The 21094-nt window shown below is 37.0% G+C and overlaps 1 protein-coding gene across 4 annotated transcripts in view; it reads right to left on the bottom strand.

Moving 5' to 3' along the window:
• Positions 1 to 21094, bottom strand: part of KLC1 (kinesin light chain 1) — a 46556-nt gene that overhangs the window by 15097 nt on the left and 10365 nt on the right. For all 4 annotated transcript variants that reach the window (XM_066551524.1, XM_066551525.1, XM_066551526.1 and 1 more), the window contains exons 2-12: positions 14156 to 14417; positions 10766 to 10996; positions 8668 to 8746; positions 6594 to 6819; positions 5983 to 6070; positions 5223 to 5324; positions 4427 to 4600; positions 4186 to 4285; positions 3276 to 3325; positions 3122 to 3189; positions 1647 to 1755 (exon numbers count right to left, since the gene is read on the bottom strand). In XM_066551524.1, the coding sequence (XP_066407621.1) occupies positions 1647 to 1755; positions 3122 to 3189; positions 3276 to 3325; positions 4186 to 4285; positions 4427 to 4600; positions 5223 to 5324; positions 5983 to 6070; positions 6594 to 6819; positions 8668 to 8746; positions 10766 to 10996; positions 14156 to 14416 (1488 nt within the window). In that variant the 5' untranslated portion in view covers position 14417. The remainder of the gene's footprint in view (positions 1 to 1646; positions 1756 to 3121; positions 3190 to 3275; positions 3326 to 4185; positions 4286 to 4426; positions 4601 to 5222; positions 5325 to 5982; positions 6071 to 6593; positions 6820 to 8667; positions 8747 to 10765; positions 10997 to 14155; positions 14418 to 21094) is intronic.

Below are 21094 nucleotides of genomic sequence, written 5' to 3'. Positions count from 1 at the left end.
TAAGCAACTTATAGATCATGAACCATCAATGGAATTCTCAAGTTTTCTACCCATCAAATGGTGCCGTTTTCACCTGCCTTTGGAGAGGTGTCTGAATCTCTAGTACCTCAGAAACAGGTTGTGTTATTTAAAAATACTGACATAGAACACTTGGCATTAATGTAATTTTCTTTCAGAAAAAAATGACATGGAAAAGAAACTTGTAATAAACATACTAAATATATGGTCAATATATTAACTTTGTGTTTAAGCGTGCCTATCAATTATAAAATAATCCTTTAAATATCATAGAAGTGCTAAAGTACCTTCTATGAAAACCCTGCACTAAAACAAAAACCTTTAACACAGCAACTAGAAAATATCAAAACTCAAATCATATTTATTTTCAGTTTTGTCTTCTTTATTATAAACCTACTTCACATCATAACCAGTATTTGCTGACAGGAAGAGATCCCAGATGAATGCCTTATACTTTAGAAAATATTCTGCATCTTCTACAGTACAGCACTAGCAGCAAATGAAGCAGGGATGTGTGTGGCAAATCCATAAAGCCAACCACAATGCAGAAAGTGAAAAGGATGCCAAAGTTCTTAAAAGTTGTTTTAGTGGCATGGAGATGTCAGTTTCTTGTTCCCATGTAACTGTTTTTCCCTAAGTGAAGAGCATTACTTGAATGACCCAGAATAAAAAGGTAGTGTCAAATGCTGCTGTAACACAGCATTACCTCCTACATCTAAATCTAGGGGTGTCTATACTGCCATATATTATGGATTAATGGAAGAGGTGGTATATGATGATGCACAGTGAAATTCTGAAGCATCCGTAAAAATAAATAGTCAGCAGCAAGCTTCAAAAAAATACAAGTCTTATTTATTCTCATATAAAAAAAAAGAAATTAAAATTGAACATTTACGATGCTTGTTTACTTGTATTTTCTTACTTTGCTTTCCATTTTAACACCAATTGACAACCCAAGTTTTCTTGTTCAGTCTTAGACACTTATAAAAGTGTCTTATAAGTGTCACTTATCAAACCATCCAAAAGGGAAAGAAAAAAAAAGCCAATAAACCCCCAACCAACCCAAACTCTCTTCTACCTTTCAAGAGAAGGGAGAAAGGGTTACTTGAAGAGTAGATCTGAGAGCACAAAGAGAGTACAGTAAAAGGAAGTCCCCACTGAAACTGTAATATTTATCCCATTAGTTTACAGAAGTAACAAAAGGTTCCTGTTAGTCAGCTGTATGCAGCAACTGAACATTTTTAATTCTGACAGCTCCTTATTAAAAATAGAACAGCATGATTGGCAAAGGAGATTTCCAGCAGAACCTCCCCATTTTCCCCCAGCTACAGTCTGTTTCCCAGGACAAGCAGCCAATTAATTGAGGACTGCTGGCCAACACAATGTTTTCTGCTCCTTCATTTTCCACATAATTTCACCTCCAGTTTGAATCATGTCCCCAGTACATGGTGCCACTGCCCTAACAATTAACCAAACTGCAAGTGTTAAGATGTATCAGTTTATCACCAGCTCAGGCTGAAATTAGAGGGTGACCAGGCACTGAAAGTTTCTATATTCTGCACACAGGAAGTTGGAAACCTGCATGACCACAGTGTAGCCACATCATTCAGATGAATTTTCATACTTGCCTGTTTACGAGATCTCATTGCTGCCTCTTCTAATGTTTCAGCAGCTTCAAATTTGCCCTGTCGTCTGTAAAGTGCCCCAAGGTTCTTTAAAGTAGTTGTTACTGTTGGACTATTGAAAGAAAATAAAAATAACTCTATGTTAAATATATACTCATACAGCAAACTCTTCTCAATTCACTAATAAAAGCTTAAATTAACAGTGTTTATCATATTTTGTAATAATTTATTCTGTCTTGAAATGCACTATACTGTACTTCATGTACACACAATAACCTGCTGACCCCTTTCAAAGCCTATCAATGTCTCTGTGACTAGCCAACATCCTGAGACTGGAATGCCAAAATCTTGTGCTCCTCAGCTGCCCCTCAAGGTGCAAATTTAGTTCTAGATGAGCATATCCAACTGAATAATTGTGCAGCTTCCAAAAAATAAATGCTTATTCATGCATAGACTATTAGAGAGACCACATGTAGCATGTGTTAGTCACAAAAGCAATTAACAGCTGCTTTCATCAGCTTTTACTTAACACCTATTTGCAGTTTCTGTGCATTCCAATTTGCTTGAACAACAAAAGCAAAAAATTGCCCATTTCATTAACAAGTCTCACAAAAAAGACATTTTTGTTTCAATGGCATAAAATTAGCTCAATCATATTATTTTTGAGTGAAGTTTTGCTCCACTAACAACGGAGAAAAGATCTTCTCATGCAGTAGAATGAACAAGTACATGAAAAACAAACCAAAAAAATGTATTGTATCCACAGAACTCAGGATGGAGAAAAAAGAGATTTCAACAGTACAAGGGCCCTGATTCTTGTTAAACATGAGCATTCAAATACTCAATAAACAAAAAATTCTCACTGACTATCAATACGAGTTGCAGGTTTTTTCATACACTGCACCACCTACATGTTAAAAAAGGTGCAGTAATGGAACAAAATTAGAGCAAAAAAAAAAAAACTTCACCAACTACAATCCATACAATCCAAGTTGAAATCCTGGTTTCTCGTCTTTCACTTTAAAGTATACATTGCCATATTCACACAACTACATTCTAGAAGATTTAGAAACTCGAGTAATGCTTAGTTGTGGCAGTTTAGCTTTGTTTTCTTGTGCCAGCTATGTAACTAAAGGTGCAGTTATTTGCAGGCTCATTTCTGGCCCTCTCCAGAGGCCCTGCAGGGGCAGGGAGGGCAGACGTGCCAGGGAGTGGAATAGAGGGAAAGGTGACCCATGCTGCCACCTGAAGGACTGCCAAGAACACAGCTGGGGCAATTTCATGTCACTGGATCTAAGCAGCCTCAGGACTTGAAAAGTGCTGCTGTATTCCTGAAAACCAGTCTAGGGCCTGAAATGTTTAATACTTTCATTTTTATAGTCCTAACCAAAGAGTTGCTTTGGTTCCATTTTTAGAAATGCTTTAATCTGAGACACTGAGTATTAATGAGTTGTTTGTCCTGTGAAGAAGTTACTCACCTATCAACTTTGCAAGCTTTGTACCAGCCACCATACTCTCCAAAAGATGTGCCATCTTTCTGCTTTCCCTAGAACAAAGGCACAGTTGAAAAAAATCTGATTTGCAACCTAAACAAATATAAGCTCCAAAAAAGATTTACAACAATAGTCTTACTTTGCATTCTTCCCTCTCCTCTGCATGCATCCAGATAGGCTTATTTTCATCTGGTGAAACAAGAAAAGTATTTTACAGAAGAACAAAACTACAGGGTATTGATTGTTGGATTTTCACTACTCTGAAATGAAGCTGAGAACCAGGGAATTATACTATTGTTGCAAAAGAAACTTACTGTCCATACTAGAAGCAGCAGATAAATAAAAGACACAGCTCTTTTACAGTTTTACAATTCTGTCTCTTTTTCTTATCTGAACTTAGGAACAGTTACTTCTGAGAAGCTTTGAAGTAAGTATACACTGCCACCCATTTGTCAGGTGTCTAGTTCTGTGCTAGAAAACATGAATTTATTTCTTTTATCCTAACAACTACTTTGTCATCTACTAAGTGGTGCATATGCTACTGACATGGAATTCAGTGAAAATGCTTTACTGGGATTTTTAGTTTATAAAATGTACATGACTTCACTGTACAGTGTAATTCTCAATTTAAAGGTGTTTTCCCCATTCTTTAAATATGTTAATGGAGAGCTTGCATTAACAATGTCTTTATTTATTTATGTCACTAAAATCCTGCATTGACTTTTTCCTGTGACTGGAAAGTGATGTACATTTTTCTGCCTCTATAAACATACCAAAGTTGGGTTTAGTGGGGTGTAAGATAAATTAGACTAGAAACAAAATCCATAAAACATAAACCCACTATGTCTACCTCATGTTTTTGAAACAAAGGTTTGCTGCTGTATCTAAAAGCCTTCTTATGATGAATGTTACTTCCAACACATCTATCAGTTCACCTTTTAAGTCCACTTACAGCAGACAATAATTATAATCAGGACACTATTGACTTCTTGCAAATTTTATTCCATAACTACAAAAATAAAACATGAATTCAAACTCAAGTCTCTTACCATCTACAGAGCCAAACTCCCGTTCATGAGCACGAGTAAGAATCTCTTTGTATAAAGTTTCCGCTTGCTTAAACTTGCCCTGTTTTAGATAGCAGGATGCCTAAAAACAAAATACCCCCCAAAAGGTATCAGCACATTGCTTTATTTGTCTTTACAAACAAGAAATACAATACATTGTGGATAGAAGTGCATTTCAATTCACGAGATATTTTGTCTCAGGTCTGTTTTGGGAAGGGCTTACCAGATTGTTCTTTGTTTTTGCAACATTTGGATCATCTGGTCCCAGCTTAGTTTGGTAGATTTCAAGTGCCCTCTGATAGTAATATTCAACCTCCTCGTATTTACCCTGGTTCTGGCATAGCAAAGCCAAGTTATTTAACTGCTTGGCAACATCAGGGTGATCCTTCCCCAGGACCTGGAAATGAAATACACTGTATTAAAACATTCTCTAATCATCACGTCAGGGTCTAGAAATAAAGCATTCAGAAACATCCTGTTAGTTTTATTCCTCCTCAATTCAGCAAAAGCAAAAGCTGCATTGCAAAGATATGAAAATTACTCAATTCTATTGCAAACTGAGAATGATGCATAACAATCCATAAGAGGAACAAAGTGAGTAGGAAAACAACATTATAGGGAAATTATTATTTATATAAACCAGAAGATGCAATCTCATGTACTAAAATAAATATCTACATAGAGAATAATCAACTTAAAAATTTTAGCTAAGTTTCATTTTTTAATTCCAATGCTCTTGTCAAATCAAAGATTATTTAGCTATCAAAGGGGAAGGAAAAAGCTAAAGAAGGTTTCTCACAAAATACAGAATTTAGCATATACCCAGAGTGCTCCAGCAATTCCGTAGCACCACTGGAATTTCCTACTGTTTTGAATTTCTGACACTCCTAACTACCAGGCATTGTTAACTCTGGGGTTTATCTGATAGACCTACCCAACCAAAGCACAAAAAAGTAGCATTTAACTTTGCCTTCTCCTTCCCAAAGTCCCTGTAGAGGCTGTGTATTTGTCACTCCTACCTTTTCTCTGATTTCCAGAGCTCGCTTGCACAACGGTTCTGCTTCTTTGTACTTTCCCCGTTTACCATAGAGTACTGCAAGATTGTTAAGGGTTGCTGCCACCTGTTAACAGCACAGAAACATTAGGTGCACTGAAATCTGCTGATACAAATACTTGACAAATGAGCACATCTGCAAGGCATTGATGTTATTAAGTTTTCCATGCACAGGATAGACCTCTTGAAATTTGGAAGTGAAGAAATAATTATTATTAAATGCATATACACACAACAGAGGAAAGAAAAACCTAAATCATGAAGTAATTTTGCTTCCTTTGTGGAAATGCCATTTAGTGCACACAACTTCACATGTAATTTTCCTAGAAAGGTACCTCTCACATCTACACTTTGATCTGCCCTGCGTCCCACAGGCCACAAAAGTATCACATGAATTTTCCAAATGCTTGATTTACATTTCATTTACAAGCAGCAGTAAATGAAACCACAAGTGCCCCTTCAATCTGAGTATAATAAAGAGATTTGAGTAAGCAAAAATCTTTCTTCACAAATTGATTTCCCACAAAAAATCCAGGCAATCCAAAATCAAGTATGGGCAAATTATTTGTGGTGAAACAGCACTGAATAAAATGTGGCCTCCTACCTGTACTGTTTAAAGACAAGCCAGGTCTTAAAACCTTTCCTGTTGAGTTTAACATTAGAATTAGTTGAAAAAAAGTTGAGTGAAACACAAAGTAAAATGATGATATTGCATGTATACAAACCGCTGGATGATCTTTGCCCAAAGTCTTTTCACGGATGGCCAAGGCATCATTCAGGAGATTTGCTGCATCTTTGTATTTGTTCTGGTCTCTGAATTGTAAAGAGATGTAATTAACACTGGGGATTCAGGAATGAAAAATCATAACAATTAAGATGAGTTCACTACTGACCTAAAGATGCTACTATTAAAGAATAATTGAGAATATATTAATAAATTAGGAAGTAGAACCCTGAAGCCTGTAACTGTAAATAGTTTAGTAGTTGAGGACTATACTGAGCATGTACCACTTCTACACTGATGTCCAATTTCTATCTCTAGATGACCTTGAAGTGGGTAATCAAGACATGCCCCCTCAGTAGACAAAAAAAAAGAAACCAAAAATCAAAACCAGCTTCATTGCCAAAGCAAAGGTATAGGCAAAAATACAACAACTTGTTCGACTTTTAAGTATAGGGAGACATACAAATATTTCAGGAACTTCTTGAGGGTTTTAATAATAATTTTAAAAAGGAAAATAGAACAGGGAAAAAATTCTAGTCTAAACATTAAAAGGTTGTAGCCAAATAACTAAGTATTTATTTCACTGGTATTTATCTATGTCAGTATACCAACCTGTACACCAAAGCAAGTATGTTCAACATAGTGGCAACATCAGGATGGTCATGACCTGAAGTCTTCTCCAGATCTTCAAGAGCTTGTTTACAGAGAGGTACAGCAACCTCATATCTACCTTGGGAAGCATACTGGATAACAAGATTATGTAGGGTCCGTAATCTCGCTGGAATTTCATAGCCACCTTGTTGGGCAGCAGCTGCTGCACTGCTGTGCTGCTGTTGAACTGAAAGAAATCCACAAAATTTCAACTTGTGTAAAAGATGACTGTAAATAAAACATCTCACTTGAGTGTTCAGTGGCACAAAGAGAGACTCACTGAATTTTATGTCTTCAATACACAGAATTAGCATTAGGTCATGACAGGTCACAGCTGTCAGGCTGTCTTCAACAGTGACAGTGGAAGTATGACTGTTTTATTCCTCATATCCTGTCCAGTATTGTATTACTATTATTTTTACAGTTCTCATAGCTCAAAGGGCTAAATGTAATAAAGTAATGAAGCAAGCAGGAAACTATTTTGGCTCAGCAAACCAGTCTCAAAATGATTTAACAATTTTGCACCTACAAATATTGCTGTTTTCATATGGCAAGGAACACTAACATACATAAGCTGAATATCTGCAGAAAAGCTTTTTCCTTTATTCTTCTTCTCTAAACATACTTTTTTGTTTCCCTTTGTTTGCTATGCCAAGGAGCACTTAAGATTAGCACATAAAGGACTGAAACACCTTGGATGCCAGAAACAACAGCTGCAAGACAAAAGGCCCTGAGTCAAAGTCAACCTTCAAGTTTTACTCACTAACCCTCAAGTTTCACCACTTATTTTCCAGTAGCTCCTAACCTTTGGTTGTTGCAAACCTTACTCTCCTATTGCCCCCAAAAACCCTTACTCTCCTACTGCCTCCTTTTCTCTTCACCTGACCAATTCCTGAGATTTAGAATATTCTGTCTTGTTCATTTTCATTAAACTCTAAAGAACAAGTTTATCATTCTCTGAGCCTGACTTTTTTCTCTCCTTTCTATTAAGGAAAAACCACTCTCACAGAAAGTGGAAGCCTTTTTATGACAGTGGGATCACACAAGTCCAAGCCTGTACCCAGGGTCACTGCCTGCCAAAGCTCTGAAGAATTTCAGCATTTTTTTGAAAGGTCAGAGAAATCGCTGACATGTCAACTTTGTCTTTTGCAAAGTGAAATAAGGGAGCTTTGCCTCTCAACCTTCCAACTACAAAATTCTAGGGAAGCAAGGATGAGCTAGGAAGGAGCTCATGATCAACACTGACCTGCTGCAAACCCTTCAAGCCTTCACTTCAGGGCTGGCTATGTTTAGCTTTACTGTGCTGACAAGAAGGCAGTGTACCTTGTATGCAAACCCATAAAGGAAACTTGAAACTGCTGATTGCAAAGGTGGGTCCCTTCAGACATTGTCCCTCAAGTCATTTGTCTGGTAGAAACCAGTCTGCTCCCACCACATTGATGTTGTGGAGTCAGTGCAGTATGTTCTATATTAACAAACATGCAAAAAACACATCCCACTAAGCACAGCTTACTTATCTACCAAGAGCTTTTTTCAATCACACTACCAAACATATACCTCAAGTTCCACAGCATATCCCTCAGTCCTGCTCACCTGAAGACAAACAATGCTTCCACAATTAATATTAAAACCAATGCAGACAACTTTGGCAAAGGACAAAAGACTATATGAAAAAGATTTCTTATTGAAACCTGCCACAAAAATCTCAAATCAGATCATTAAAAAGGTCATTAACAGAATCCACTATCTGGTCAGAATCTGCCTCAGTCATTTGCAACTAACCATTCTGAGGCCCCAAAGAAGGATAACAGGAGAAATTCTGAATGTAAACCAGTCTGAACTTTACAGCAGCTAGTAAACTCTAAAAAACCTAGGCCCCAGTTCTGTACACACCAATGTACAGAATTTATATCAATTATATCAAGACACTCCAGTTGTGTTGCAGTAGACTGGTGAAGCAAGCATTTTTGTAAAGTGCATCTTTATATTCTGCACTGCAGAAACACACCAGCAATGCAGTCAGAAGTGCACTTACTTCCTTGTCCTTGGTCATCTTCATCATTGGGAAACAGATCATCCAAAGGCTCTTTGGTGGAATCCGTATCTTTATCCTCCTACAGAACAAGCCCAAAGCCAACAAATTAAATCTAAGGCATAAGAGGACAGGCCAGTTAACCAGCAATGTTAAAGGAAAACCCCACATGCAGAATTGACAAGAATAAATTTTCTCACTGAAGTTTTATAAAGGTAGGTCTTATATTTTAATGTATTTACACACTCTGTCCCAAAACAATACAGGACACCTTCAGAAGGGCCAGGAATAGAAATGAGGTCTCCTAGATTTCAGTCTCAATTTAAGCACACAAGAACACATTTGGCATTCTCACAGAGGCACTAGGTCTCATGAAAGTACCCACTGAAGAGTAAGCACTGCTCAGTACAGAACTGTCCATGGTACCTTTCTTAGTCATAAACCCAGTTATAGCTGGGCAAGGGAGAGGAATTAGGAGACCTCAATTTCCGAGTACTCAACTTCTGTACAAATAATTAGATTTTGCAATTATAATCTGGAAGGTTCAAAAATCAAAAAACAAAACAAGAACACTTGAAAGGAAGTTCATTTCCTATAGTCTCCATCTGGAACCATATTAATTTCTACACAATCCATCAGTTTAAAATGATTTCAAGCATCCAAAGATCATTTCAAATATAAAATGAAGACACAGATCATCCCTCAGTCCTGTTTCCTAAATGTTGAGCCTACACAATATAAACAGTTGAAGTTCTCAGAAAGGATGAGCTCAGTAAGGAGAAAACTCAGAGGCAGAACACATTCTTATTTTTCTGGCTCTCCATTCAACACCTTTTTCCACAGATGAGAAAAAGCCAACTGCTGCTGGCATTCAAATTCAGTGATGGCAGAGCAAGGGCACTGTAAAACCAGCAAATTGATGGGACTACATATCAGATAAATGCTCATAATTTTAAGTGTTGATTCCAACCTCATACTGAGTCTATACAACTATTTCAAAGGCTAGAAACAGAGACTGTCCATATGGTTAGCAAAACTATAAAGATGCTTGGCTTACTTGGACTCTATTTGTTAATTAAACTTCAAATGATGGAGCTACTTAATTCATCTGCAGAGTACAGTCTGACAATACAGCACATCACAGTCCCAATATTCCCTCCTCTGCCCCTTTTCTGAACAGGCTTCACTAGCAAATCCATCTACAATACCAAGTCATGGAACAGCACTGAAAAATTCCAGGTGCAATTGACCAAAACAACTCTCACCACATACAATATTTTAAAAAGGATTAGTCAAGCAGTCAGTTAAGCATGACTAAATCACATCCATCTGCAACCATTTAAATTGCTGAAGTAATTAGTTATGACAAACTGCAGTTTTCAAGACACCACTGAGAAGATCTGAACACACAAAATTAGATCCTTCTCTACAGTGCCACCTAACCTAAGGAAGCAAAATAAAATTATAAAATTAATGGCAAAAAAATCAGAAGCCTCTTTAAGTTGTAAGTTCCTTCAGTAAATTAAAGTTGTGTCCATTTTCTCTCTGAATCTAAGAATAGATATATACACAATGGGCTTGTATACATGCAGATGATCACAGTGTCTGGCAGATGGTCCTGAAAGGGGATTCAGTAACATCTTATCCTTGTGTAAATTCTCAACAGATACAAAAGCTATACAGTGATTTCACAAGACAAAAATTAAGTATTTTTCCTGCAGTCAAAATAAGCCAAGTCCTCTAGGTATGTAAAATGTCTCATAGCTTAGATTTCTCACTTATTTTTACTGCTAAGTTTATAGAAGTGAGATTTTTGCTTTGGTTCAGTTCTTCACATTTTAAAGCTACTAAATGAGTATTTATTGATTCCGTTCCTCGTGTATTTTATTATCTGCAGACAGTAAAATATATACTCTCTTAAAAAAAGAATGAGCTCTCAGAATCATTCTACAAACTATGTGACACTAGTACAAGGTAGTATTTTAATGACAAATATATCTAAGGGACAAATAAAATGTATCTGTTATTTCTTGTTAAACAGGCAGATTACAACACATGTAAATGTAAGGTGCTTTTACTATTTTACTATGGAGATACTTACTGATGGTGAAATATCATCATCATATTTTTTTAATTGATTCATGAATTCTAGATGTTTCTTTTCCTCCTCCAGCTGAGCCACAGACTGCTCACTCTTCTGCAGTTTCTGCTGTGTATTGGCGAGTTCATCCCGCAGCCACTGATTCTCCTGGCACAGCCGGCGAACCTGAGCCCGCAGTTTCTGCTTCTCTGATTCCACTGCATTTAAGTGATTTGACAAAGCCATCATTACCTGAAAAGCAGAATGTGTCACATGGCATGCTTCCCCTAGAATGCAGTCCTGTTCATAACATACAAGGCTTTCATTATTTAAACCTGTGTCAGCTGTGAAATCTGGTAAACATTCCTATTTCTCTTCATTTTAGATTTAGACTTATTTCTCTTGTCCTCTAAACCTTTTTACCATTTACAATGATTTGGGCTGGAAGGGGCCTCTGAGATCACCTCCTTCCAGGCCCCTGCCATGGGCAGGGACACCTTTCCACTAGATCAGGTTGCTCAAAGCCCCATCCAACCTGGCCTTGAACACTTCCAGGGAGAGGCCACATGTTCCCCTACCTCACCACCCTCACAGGGAAGAATTTCTTCCTAAATCCAGTCTAAACCTACTTTCTTTCAGTTTGAAGCCATTCTGCCTTGTCCCCATCACTACATGACTTTTCAAAGTCCCTCTTCAGCTCTCTTGTAACCCCCTGGAAGGGGCTGTAAGATTTCCCTGCAGCCTTCTCTTCTCCACCTCTCTCAGCCTGTCTCCAGCCCCAGTTGTCATCCTGTGCCTCCTCTGGACTTGCTCCAACAGGTCCCTGGCCTTCCCTTGCTGGGGTCCCAACCTAGAGGAACTCTTTACTAAATAATTGTTTTCCATGATGCTATCAGAAGTTAAAATTGTTTCAGAATTCCCTGAACATTAAATATAATCTTAAAATACATGAAAATTTTGAACTAGATTACTGAACTGGAAATCTTTGTTCCACTAACATAAAATGGAGCAGTAATACATTCAACTTGCAGGATCACAAAGATAACCTAAGAACTAACACAGAGTTCTAATTTAGCACCTTCCAGACAAAAAAGGGATTTGTATACAGGCTTATAGCTCCTAAAGATGAACACCTCAGCATAATGGTAACACTTCAAAGGGATATTTATTTGACTGAGATCTGCATGTTTAACTGAACACACAATTTATAGATGCATTTTATACTACTAACCATAAGCTGGAGTGTGCAGACTTTCAAACACAGTCACATTAAGGGCAAAAAATAGAACACCCATAAAAGCAGCTTACTTGGACTGGGGTTTTTTTTGCTGAGCAAAGTTAAATGAAAAAGGAGCTTATTAAGTGAAAGCCAAACACTACCAGCAGAAGATATTTTCCCTTCACTGTTTATGCAATCTCCCACTGACACATGTAGAACAGCTGGCAGCAGTCCCAGGATGCACACCTTGCCAGAATGGACCACTGGTGAGAGTACAAATCTTTCAGATCTGTTAGACATCCCCAAGTTACCAGTATTTCAACTCCTCAAGTGCATGGGGTTTTTTAAAACAAAGTAATCTTTAAGTGGTTTTCAACTAAGTATTTCATGTGAAACAGATGGTGATTTTAGCTGAAATTTCCAGTGTCAAAATATTCATTAAGCCTTTAGAAACTAATTTTTCCTATAACGGTAAGGAAAACTCCAGGTATAATTTCCTAAAACCAGTCTGAAACTCCAGACTTCAGCACCTATCTAATTACATATTAGAAATTGTTCTAACATTTTTAATTATTTGGTCAATTCAAACAGTGGCATTTATATAATGAGAAAGCATACTTAGGAAAATTGTGATAATAGGGTCAACGTATTCAAACACTGAAGAAGCTGCAATGGCAAACTAAAATATTTTTTGTCTTACTCACTAGAATTAACTGAAAGAAAAGACTGATTATTTCTTTAGCAAAGTTAGTTTCATTTTCATGGAAATAACACATCACCAGACCTACATGCATGCCACAAAAACCATCTATTTCCATATCTTAAAGTTAAAAATTAAAAAAAAAATACTACATTGTTACAACTCAAAGCATTCAGGAAGAGTAGCCTTATCAGGTCTGAGAGCAGCAGTTTGAAGTGTAATTGGCTCCCTAACAAAGGCAGCAAATGCAGACTTCTTGGCTCCTCACCACTACAGTTCACAAAGTACCATGGGAGGCAAACAAGGCAGAACATCTGCAACTGAGGCTCCTGATAGAGTAAAATTCAGAACTGGCTTCTCAGAGTCCTAATACTACACAGAAGTTACTCATTCACTTGTACATCTTCTACAAACAACCATTAAAGGTAACTCAACTATTGCAATTTTACTCCACATATCTTCTAGCATTTTCCTTCTATACAAGGCATCAAAGAATATACAATATATACACTAAGGCCTGACAGTTTGTCCAGGGCTTCTATGTTCCCCTGTCTGATAACCCACATTTCATTCTCTCAGCCTCAATTCACCATGATCCAATGCACACAACTTCCAGATCAGCACACAATAATAGCTCAGTCCAGAAGAGAAGTCTGAGCACAGTTACAGACCAACAGAGAGCCTATTAATGTAGAACTAACTCACTGGCATTTTCAACTCATTTGCAAGCACTCTCCTATTTTACAGGGATGACTGTCATATCACATCATTTCAGGTTTTTGATTTAGTACAAAATATCATAAATATAGTCCTGACAACCCAATAAACATACAACTTTTCACTTATCTTCTGCAGGTGGTATCTTCATCAACTAAGAGCCCAGAGAAATTAGCTCAGTCCTCTCTTTAATGCATCAGTCAAAGTTGTTCAGATTCTGTACTCAAGTCTTAAACTTTAAAATGCTTTCAGTTTCAATTTTGGTTTAGTAAAATGTTCAATAAACATTAGAGATACTTAAGCTCTAAAAGCATAATGTGCTACTATAAAAATCTGAGTCAAGGGAATATAAATATGAATTTAAGGCTACACCAAAGCTCAAAGGCAGGAGTAAATACATTTATTATATGTGTGGTTTTTTGAGACCTTTCTATGCCATGTTTTAGAGCTAAAATGCCACTGCTCAGTTCTTGAGCTGCTCCAACATTACCTGCCTGATGCCTGATGTGGAAAGTCTAAACAGAAAATGTTTAGACTGAATGCCAGTGATGTCAAGTGGAATATTACTGATGCCAAGTGGAGCCCAGTCATGAGTTTCAGTGCTTTGACACTAACCCCATAATTAGTTCTGTAACACAGCATGATGTACAGCAACTACCTCTATTAATTACAGCAGCTTTTATCCATTATATCCAAAAATAATATTAATGCCCCAGCATATTACTAATATCTGGGGAGAAATGTCTGAAATGTTTCATTTTTACCACAACTTTACCTGTGCTTCACTAAGGCCAAGCTCCAGCATTTCCAGTGACTTTCGAATCATGTTTGATTTTTCTTCAACCAGATTAGTTTCATCATCTTTCTTCAAACATTTCAAAGTTTCAAGTAAGCTCTGTAAAATTGAATTGTGTTCATTCTTCAGTGCCTCTAGTCCATTAATCACTTGCTTAGTTTTGGCAATGATTTCATCTTGAGTAAGCTTCTCCAACTTCTCTTCCTTTAAATACACCATTGTGGACATGTTTTCATACATTCTGAAATGGAAGAATATGCTAGTTAGTACAAAAGGAAAAATAAAATAAGCATATAAGTACATAAGTGAATAAAATCTGAAACGTATATTCAAAATACAATTATATTTGTGCACAATTTTTACAATGTTTCATGTCCTGAGTTTGAACACTGTCAACTTCCCCAGTTTCTATTTCCAGATTTAATATTAACACTCATTGATAAACCAAAAAACAACATATAATGAAACACAGACTATGACGTGGTATTAGAATTTGTAGCAACTACTGAGGAACAGGGCTGCACCTCCAGGATTCTGGTTTGTGAAAAGCAAAGTAGGTGGTGTATAAAATACACACTATAATAAATATAGCTATTTGCAGATGCCACTGATCTGTAGTTCTCTAAAAAAAAAAAACCCCACAAAATGGAGTTTGAAGAATTTGAAGAAATATCACGTAGCCTTCTGAAAGAGTTCATCAGTCAGTCATGAGAAAAGTCATCTTTCTCCTGCAGAAAGGTAACACCAGCCTCATCCTTTCCCAAGGACTACAAAAGCTCTTACCACTATGTATTTTGAACATCACAACTACTCCCAGGACAACTTTAATTCATTATTTTAACTCTAAACACATAGATATTCAATTGCCTACAGGTCTAGATGCAGCTGTTTTGATGAAGATGGAACACCTGTCTCATGCCAGAAAAAATAGTTTGTATAGTACAAGCCTTGCAGCAAGAAACATTTCACTGTGCTATTTTATCAGTATCTAATGCATTACACTAAAGATAGTAAATTTCTGGATGTTTGTCAACACCTCTACCAAATGCAAATGAAGACCCAAAAAAGCTTAGAAACTCAGATTCTCTAACTATCACACATGCTGTTACTGAACTGACAAACAAGCTTAACAATGTAAAAATGTAAACAGAAGACACACAAACCATTCGACCCTTTAAATGTCACTCAGAAAAATGTTCTATAGTGAAAAGAAAGACTTGAGAAATTACTCCTCTATAGCTCAGCTACTTAAACCTTTGTGTGAACCAGGAAGTATAAATTAGAATCAAACAGGAAAGATTTTTCAAAAGCAATAAATTATCCCATCTATGTGAAGACACCTAGGTAAGCACTGGCAAACTAACATTTAACATGAATTAAAACTGTATTAAAACTTTGTACTAAAAAAGCTAGTCTAATTTTAGGAGAACTCAAAAATAATTAGAACCACTGAAATCTTGAATTAAAACTGCTGTAAGAAGACATGTATATGCACATCATGACAACAGCCAAAGGATGTGCTCTTATGCTTTTGTATTATATTAAAAATAAAAGGCTGCTCTTTCTGTTTATATGTGCTCAAATTACCCTCTCTGTGATGATGTCTTGCAATACAATACCCAAAAGGCAGAGCCACTTGTTACCAAACCAAAGCTGTAGATGACAGTAGGATTTTTTTGTAATAATCTGAAAACACAGAATTTGGGGAAGTGTGAACTTGATTTTACCCAAATTTAATACAGTAACTTCATATTCACAAATAAATAAATTTAAAACATATAAATCTGTATAAAGCAACAAATCTAGCATGGCATAAGAAATTAACCCATGAAGATCTGATGAGGAGAATGGTATTTACACATTTCCCATTCCTAACCTGAAAACTATGACCCAGAATGCTTAAAAAGACAGTTTTAAAGTACAGACTCTCCAAAGTTGTGTAGAAAAATGAACTGTAATTGAATGTGGACCAAATTTGCAAATAAATGCTTCTAACACACAGTCATATAGGAATTTGTTATGGATTATACTAACTTCAGCACACAAACCTAATTAGCCTTGGCACACTTTCACAGCCTCAATTAACAATTTCCATCCTGCATGCACAGAACTGAACCTTTCATTATAAAGAAGTAAAACCAGCAGAGACATCTAATGAAGTGATTATCTGTGTATCTTTTGTGAACAGAGATAGCAGCAATTCCTTCTGCATACCTCAATATTGTCATTTTACAGCAAAATGAAAAGCAGATGTTTGCATGCATATATGTAATGCACACACAGACACTGTCTTTAAAAAATTACACATTTTAAACACTTCAGTAGAAATAAAATTAATTCTAAGTGATGAATACAGATAAATTAACACTCATAAATTAACAGATAAATTAAAAGGCCCATAGCACTGGCTGAATACATTGAAGCTGCAACTAAGGATGGCCAAGCCAGCACAGCAGCTTTTGAAGAGAGGAGAAGCAGGTTTAAACATGATGGGGCAAAACCACACTAAAACCATCCCAGCAGCAGACCTGCTTTATGAATACATTCCTCCTGTCTCAATCCAGTGTGCCAGGCTTTTTAGCTGCCTCATTCCAACTCCAGTGTAGCTAAAAGCTTTCATTGCTTCTGCACTACCAGCACAAGGGATCTGCTGGAGCTGGAGCCAAGCCAAAAGCTGCATCAAGACAGACTGACATGAAGGTCCTTGGGATTCTCAAGTCTCCTCTGTTATCATCTCACTGTTAGAATCCCAATCTCTCCCACTGACAGGAAAGGAATAAATCTTTTGGGATAAGTTTTGAGGGTTGTCTGTTGGTGTTCAGAGTTTTATAGATTGTGCTTGGGAGAATAATTTAGAAAACAGGAGGAAAACAAACATATAATTTGTCCTGCTATCAAATCTGACTCCTTGCAGGAGTAAAATTTATGGATAAATATCTAATAGCCTTTAAGGGCAGTAAGTGAAGGTGTGGTGCTATCATGATTCTTCTAAAATGTATTTTACAAAAGATCATTGCCTGTTCACCAATCAAGCCCATATTTGAATACATAATCATATAACTGAGGAAGGTTTTGTAAAGGGCAAGGACATGGATTCAATGATCCCTGTGAGTCCCTTCCAACTCAGCATATTTTGTAATTCTGTAAATTAGATTTGAATATCCTGAGGCAGCAAACGCCACACAGGAAGCAAACAAATGAAGTTTGTATGCAGGATGTATAAAGAGGAAAGGAGACAAAACCTAGCCAGTCTATTGTCACTTCTCAAAAAATGTTAACTCTTTCTTCCTATACATTTTCCCTACAGGAAAAAAATGGTGTAGGCAAAGGCTTCTCAAGCTCCTGTAAGTTTTGTCCTGCACTCCACTGCCCTGCAAATTTTACCTAGGCAGGAATTCTAGATTCAAATACTAGTTTTTAGCTCAGTTTACAACTGAAAACAAATCAAAGAATTAAGATGTACAAAGGTTTATAAAACAGAATTCTGGATGAGGAAAAAAAATATGCAATGCAGTCAGAGTTACAGACTCACTAGCTGGCTTAAGAAATTTACCTATTATATTAAGTATGTGTCTGTGTAGATCTTGAATATTATCCTCCTTCTTTCTTTGTGATGATATTGACTATGCTGAAGTCCAAAAGCCACTTAATGCTTTCCAACTTCTAGAAAAATCAAGTCACAGCCTTCGAACACACAAAAATTAGTAATTTTGACAGATCAACATAAAAAGCCCTGCAATTAAAGAGGTTTCCACAACATTTTGTAACATAAGCTCAAAACAAAGAAATTGACTGAGACTAGCAAGAGTCTGAACCAAAGAAAGCACAAAGCAAGCAAAGCCAAGCCTTTCAGTCTGTAACCACTGGGATAATCTCATCATATACAAACAACTTAAGTGGCTGCTATCTTTAATCAGTTTCAGTATTTTGTTATTCATAAAACTTTCAAACCAACTACACTAGTAATGCTGACATGACAGATTTCTGCCTAAATTCTTCCACAGACGTACACATATCACAGCCAGCTACTAAACTCTCCAGCTCACATTTAAAGATCTCTTACAGAGCTTTTCCTACCCAGCTGCTTTTAAAGAAGAGTCGTTTTCCTGCAGTTCGCTTCAAAATATTCTTGTGCCAAAACATGTATGAATCCCTCTTTGCATAAGAAAACTTACCAAGGAAGAATTTCATTCTAAAAACCCACAAGATTTTTTTTTCCTTGACTAAAGATTAGCATAGATCCTAAAAACAAATAAATAAAACCATTCTAATTTTTCTTCCTTGGTCTGAATCCCTAAGGACGCCCCTCTCTGTATTGATATTTTTATTATTTAATGAGTTTCAAGTACTAAAAGCTTGCAAGATAAAATTTTAATGTACTTAGCGTATGATCACAATTATTGCAAAATATAATTTTAAATAAATTATAAAACCCTCCAAGTCTAAACTGCTTTGTCAAGTGAAATTCTCCTTAAACTTTTTCTCTGAATGTACAGCTAACAGGCAGCATAGCTGAAAATGAATGTGTTCATTCATTTTCAAATAATGTGTTTGTATATAAAAAAGAGTAAATCATCTTCCCAACAGTAAAAGCTGCTGCAAGACTGGCTCAAGCCACACCTAGGGGCTCTGTCACCCACATGCACTGCAAATTCCACGAAGTTACAGAGAAAAGTTAAACTAATTTGAGCTTTTTGTATCTCTAATAGGAACCTAACAGTTCACAGTTTCCTAACAATAATCAGTCTATTCAAGGCTTTTAACCCTAATTTCACTTTTAGTTCCTCCTAATTAAATGGCAAGGTTCAGCATCCTACATCTGCCGCGTACTTGCTTCAATTTTGTATGAGCTGCAAATTACAAGTCATTAATTCCCTGCTCAGAGCAAGAACACGTCTCATTACATCATGGAAGGCATCATCTTCAAATACTACAGGCTGCTTTAACTGCTAATCTTCCTAATGTGGAAAACTGCCTTCTCAAACAACCATCAAAACATTACAGGCTGTTCCAAGCACAAAAACTAAGCAACAAAGGCAAGAGATGAAAAACAGTTTGGGAAGGACTGAGCAGCGTGTCAAACACTGCATCAGCCGCACCCCTCCTGCAGGCAGCTCAGCAACAGCACAAGGGACAAGGATGAATCACTCACGGATGCCTTTCATACGCTGAGAAAGGTGTTTGTAAAAGCACTCCCATAACAAATAGTGATTGGGACTATATTGCTGTTATGGCTTTCAGTCAGAATCTCCAAATCTGAAAGAACAATGATTATCTGTTGTTTTTTTCAAATTTAAGATGTTAAATTTCTCTTTACCTGTGAGACTATTTCTGCTGTCACAAGTCATATTCCCATAAGGAATATTTATAATCTTTCCTTTTTTGTCTGATTTGCCTTCCTTTTACTTAAAATGATCCCTTATAGTCAGGAATTTTGTTCCATTACATGATCCCTAAACTCCCAGAGGAATGTAGCTTTTCCCTCTTGACATATTCAGGACTGCAGCTTCCCTGCCAGTGCTAGTCATCACTCTTCCCATCATCTATATTTGAATCTGCATAAAATAGAAAATCTGGAACTGCACCTGCAAGCAGTGTCCTGGTGGAGGTCAGACTTAAGGCACACTGGCTGACCCAGTTCTATAAACAGAACACTGCTGCACTTCTGCACTGCCTCGGCTTTCCAAATGCGTGAGCTCAGAAAGCACCTTCAGCATTTAACACACAGGTACACGAGCTGCCTGAAAAATAAAAATAACTCGGTGAGGACAATTAGCAGCACATTCTGGAGGCTGGAAATCACTGACCAGAAGCAGTGATTGCAGAGGATGGAGTTGCACACAACCTAGCAACCAGCAATAAGCTACAGAGAAACTCCCCCTCCCCAAGGGGAGTCACTTTTTCTACCAATTACCAGATAGTAAGCATTTGAATTTAAAATATCTTGCTGTGCTCCTCCTGCCAGCCTTCAATTGAGAGCTAGCCCTGAATGCAGAAGTCTGCCCTACCACTTGGTTTAAAGTGAAGGTATGCTAAGTAAATAAATGTCCTGTAAAAAAGACCTTTGTAGTTCTTTAATGTCAAGGACACATATCCCAAGAAAAGCTCAGAATCACATCTGGACTTTCACCTACAGTCTTAACATCATAAAATGTCTGTGTTGGTAAGTAAACTGGACAAACACTCAATCTTTGCAAAATTTTGGCATTTCTAAAGGCAAGCCCAGAGGTTTCTGAAGAAATGCACAGGACACTAAAATTAAGCAAAGGACAGATTGACTAAAAGGAGTAAAACAAAAACAACCCTTGAATACTGGCAGAAATCTCCACATCTCCAACAAGGCTGCTGCTTTTCTCTAATGACTGCCAGGAGCAGCCTACTCTCCACATGGCAGCAGTGGGAAGAGGCTGCGGTGGCCTCACGTTCTACCCCTGCATCCCAGCAGCATCCACCTCTGAAAAACACTGCCAGCCTCTAGAAAACCTCAATGGCCACCAAAGCCCATGCACTGCAATAAACTATGTTTAAGTGAAGAGGATTATGTACTTGTTTAGCTGAAGAACACAGCCACTGTACATCTACCTTGATAAATCTTTCAATGTTTTAACGTTGGGGCCAGCTATTAAAAAATTTAAAAATCATACCTTTCAGGAGAAATCTTCAGATTCTTTGGAAAATGAAAAAATTATTGCAGAGAAACTCAGACTAACAAAACATATTTGCTAAAAAAAAAGAGATGATAGCAAAAATAGCTCCTATAAAACCCTTACCAAGGGTGAAGCTGACAATTCTCTTTGAGAAAGCACAAGCTAAGATGATTTGCACTGCTGAGAAAGTACAAGCTAGAAGATTTGCTCTGCTGCAGAGTCCTTTGATTTAGATTTCTATAGCACGCTACTTCAACACTAATGAACACTT

The sequence above is a fragment of the Molothrus aeneus genome, chromosome 6 (genome assembly GCF_037042795.1).
Source record: "Molothrus aeneus isolate 106 chromosome 6, BPBGC_Maene_1.0, whole genome shotgun sequence".
Lineage (NCBI taxonomy): Eukaryota > Metazoa > Chordata > Aves > Passeriformes > Icteridae > Molothrus > Molothrus aeneus.
The sequence above is the reverse complement of the archived record's forward strand: the minus strand, read 5'-3'. Positions and strand labels throughout refer to the sequence as shown.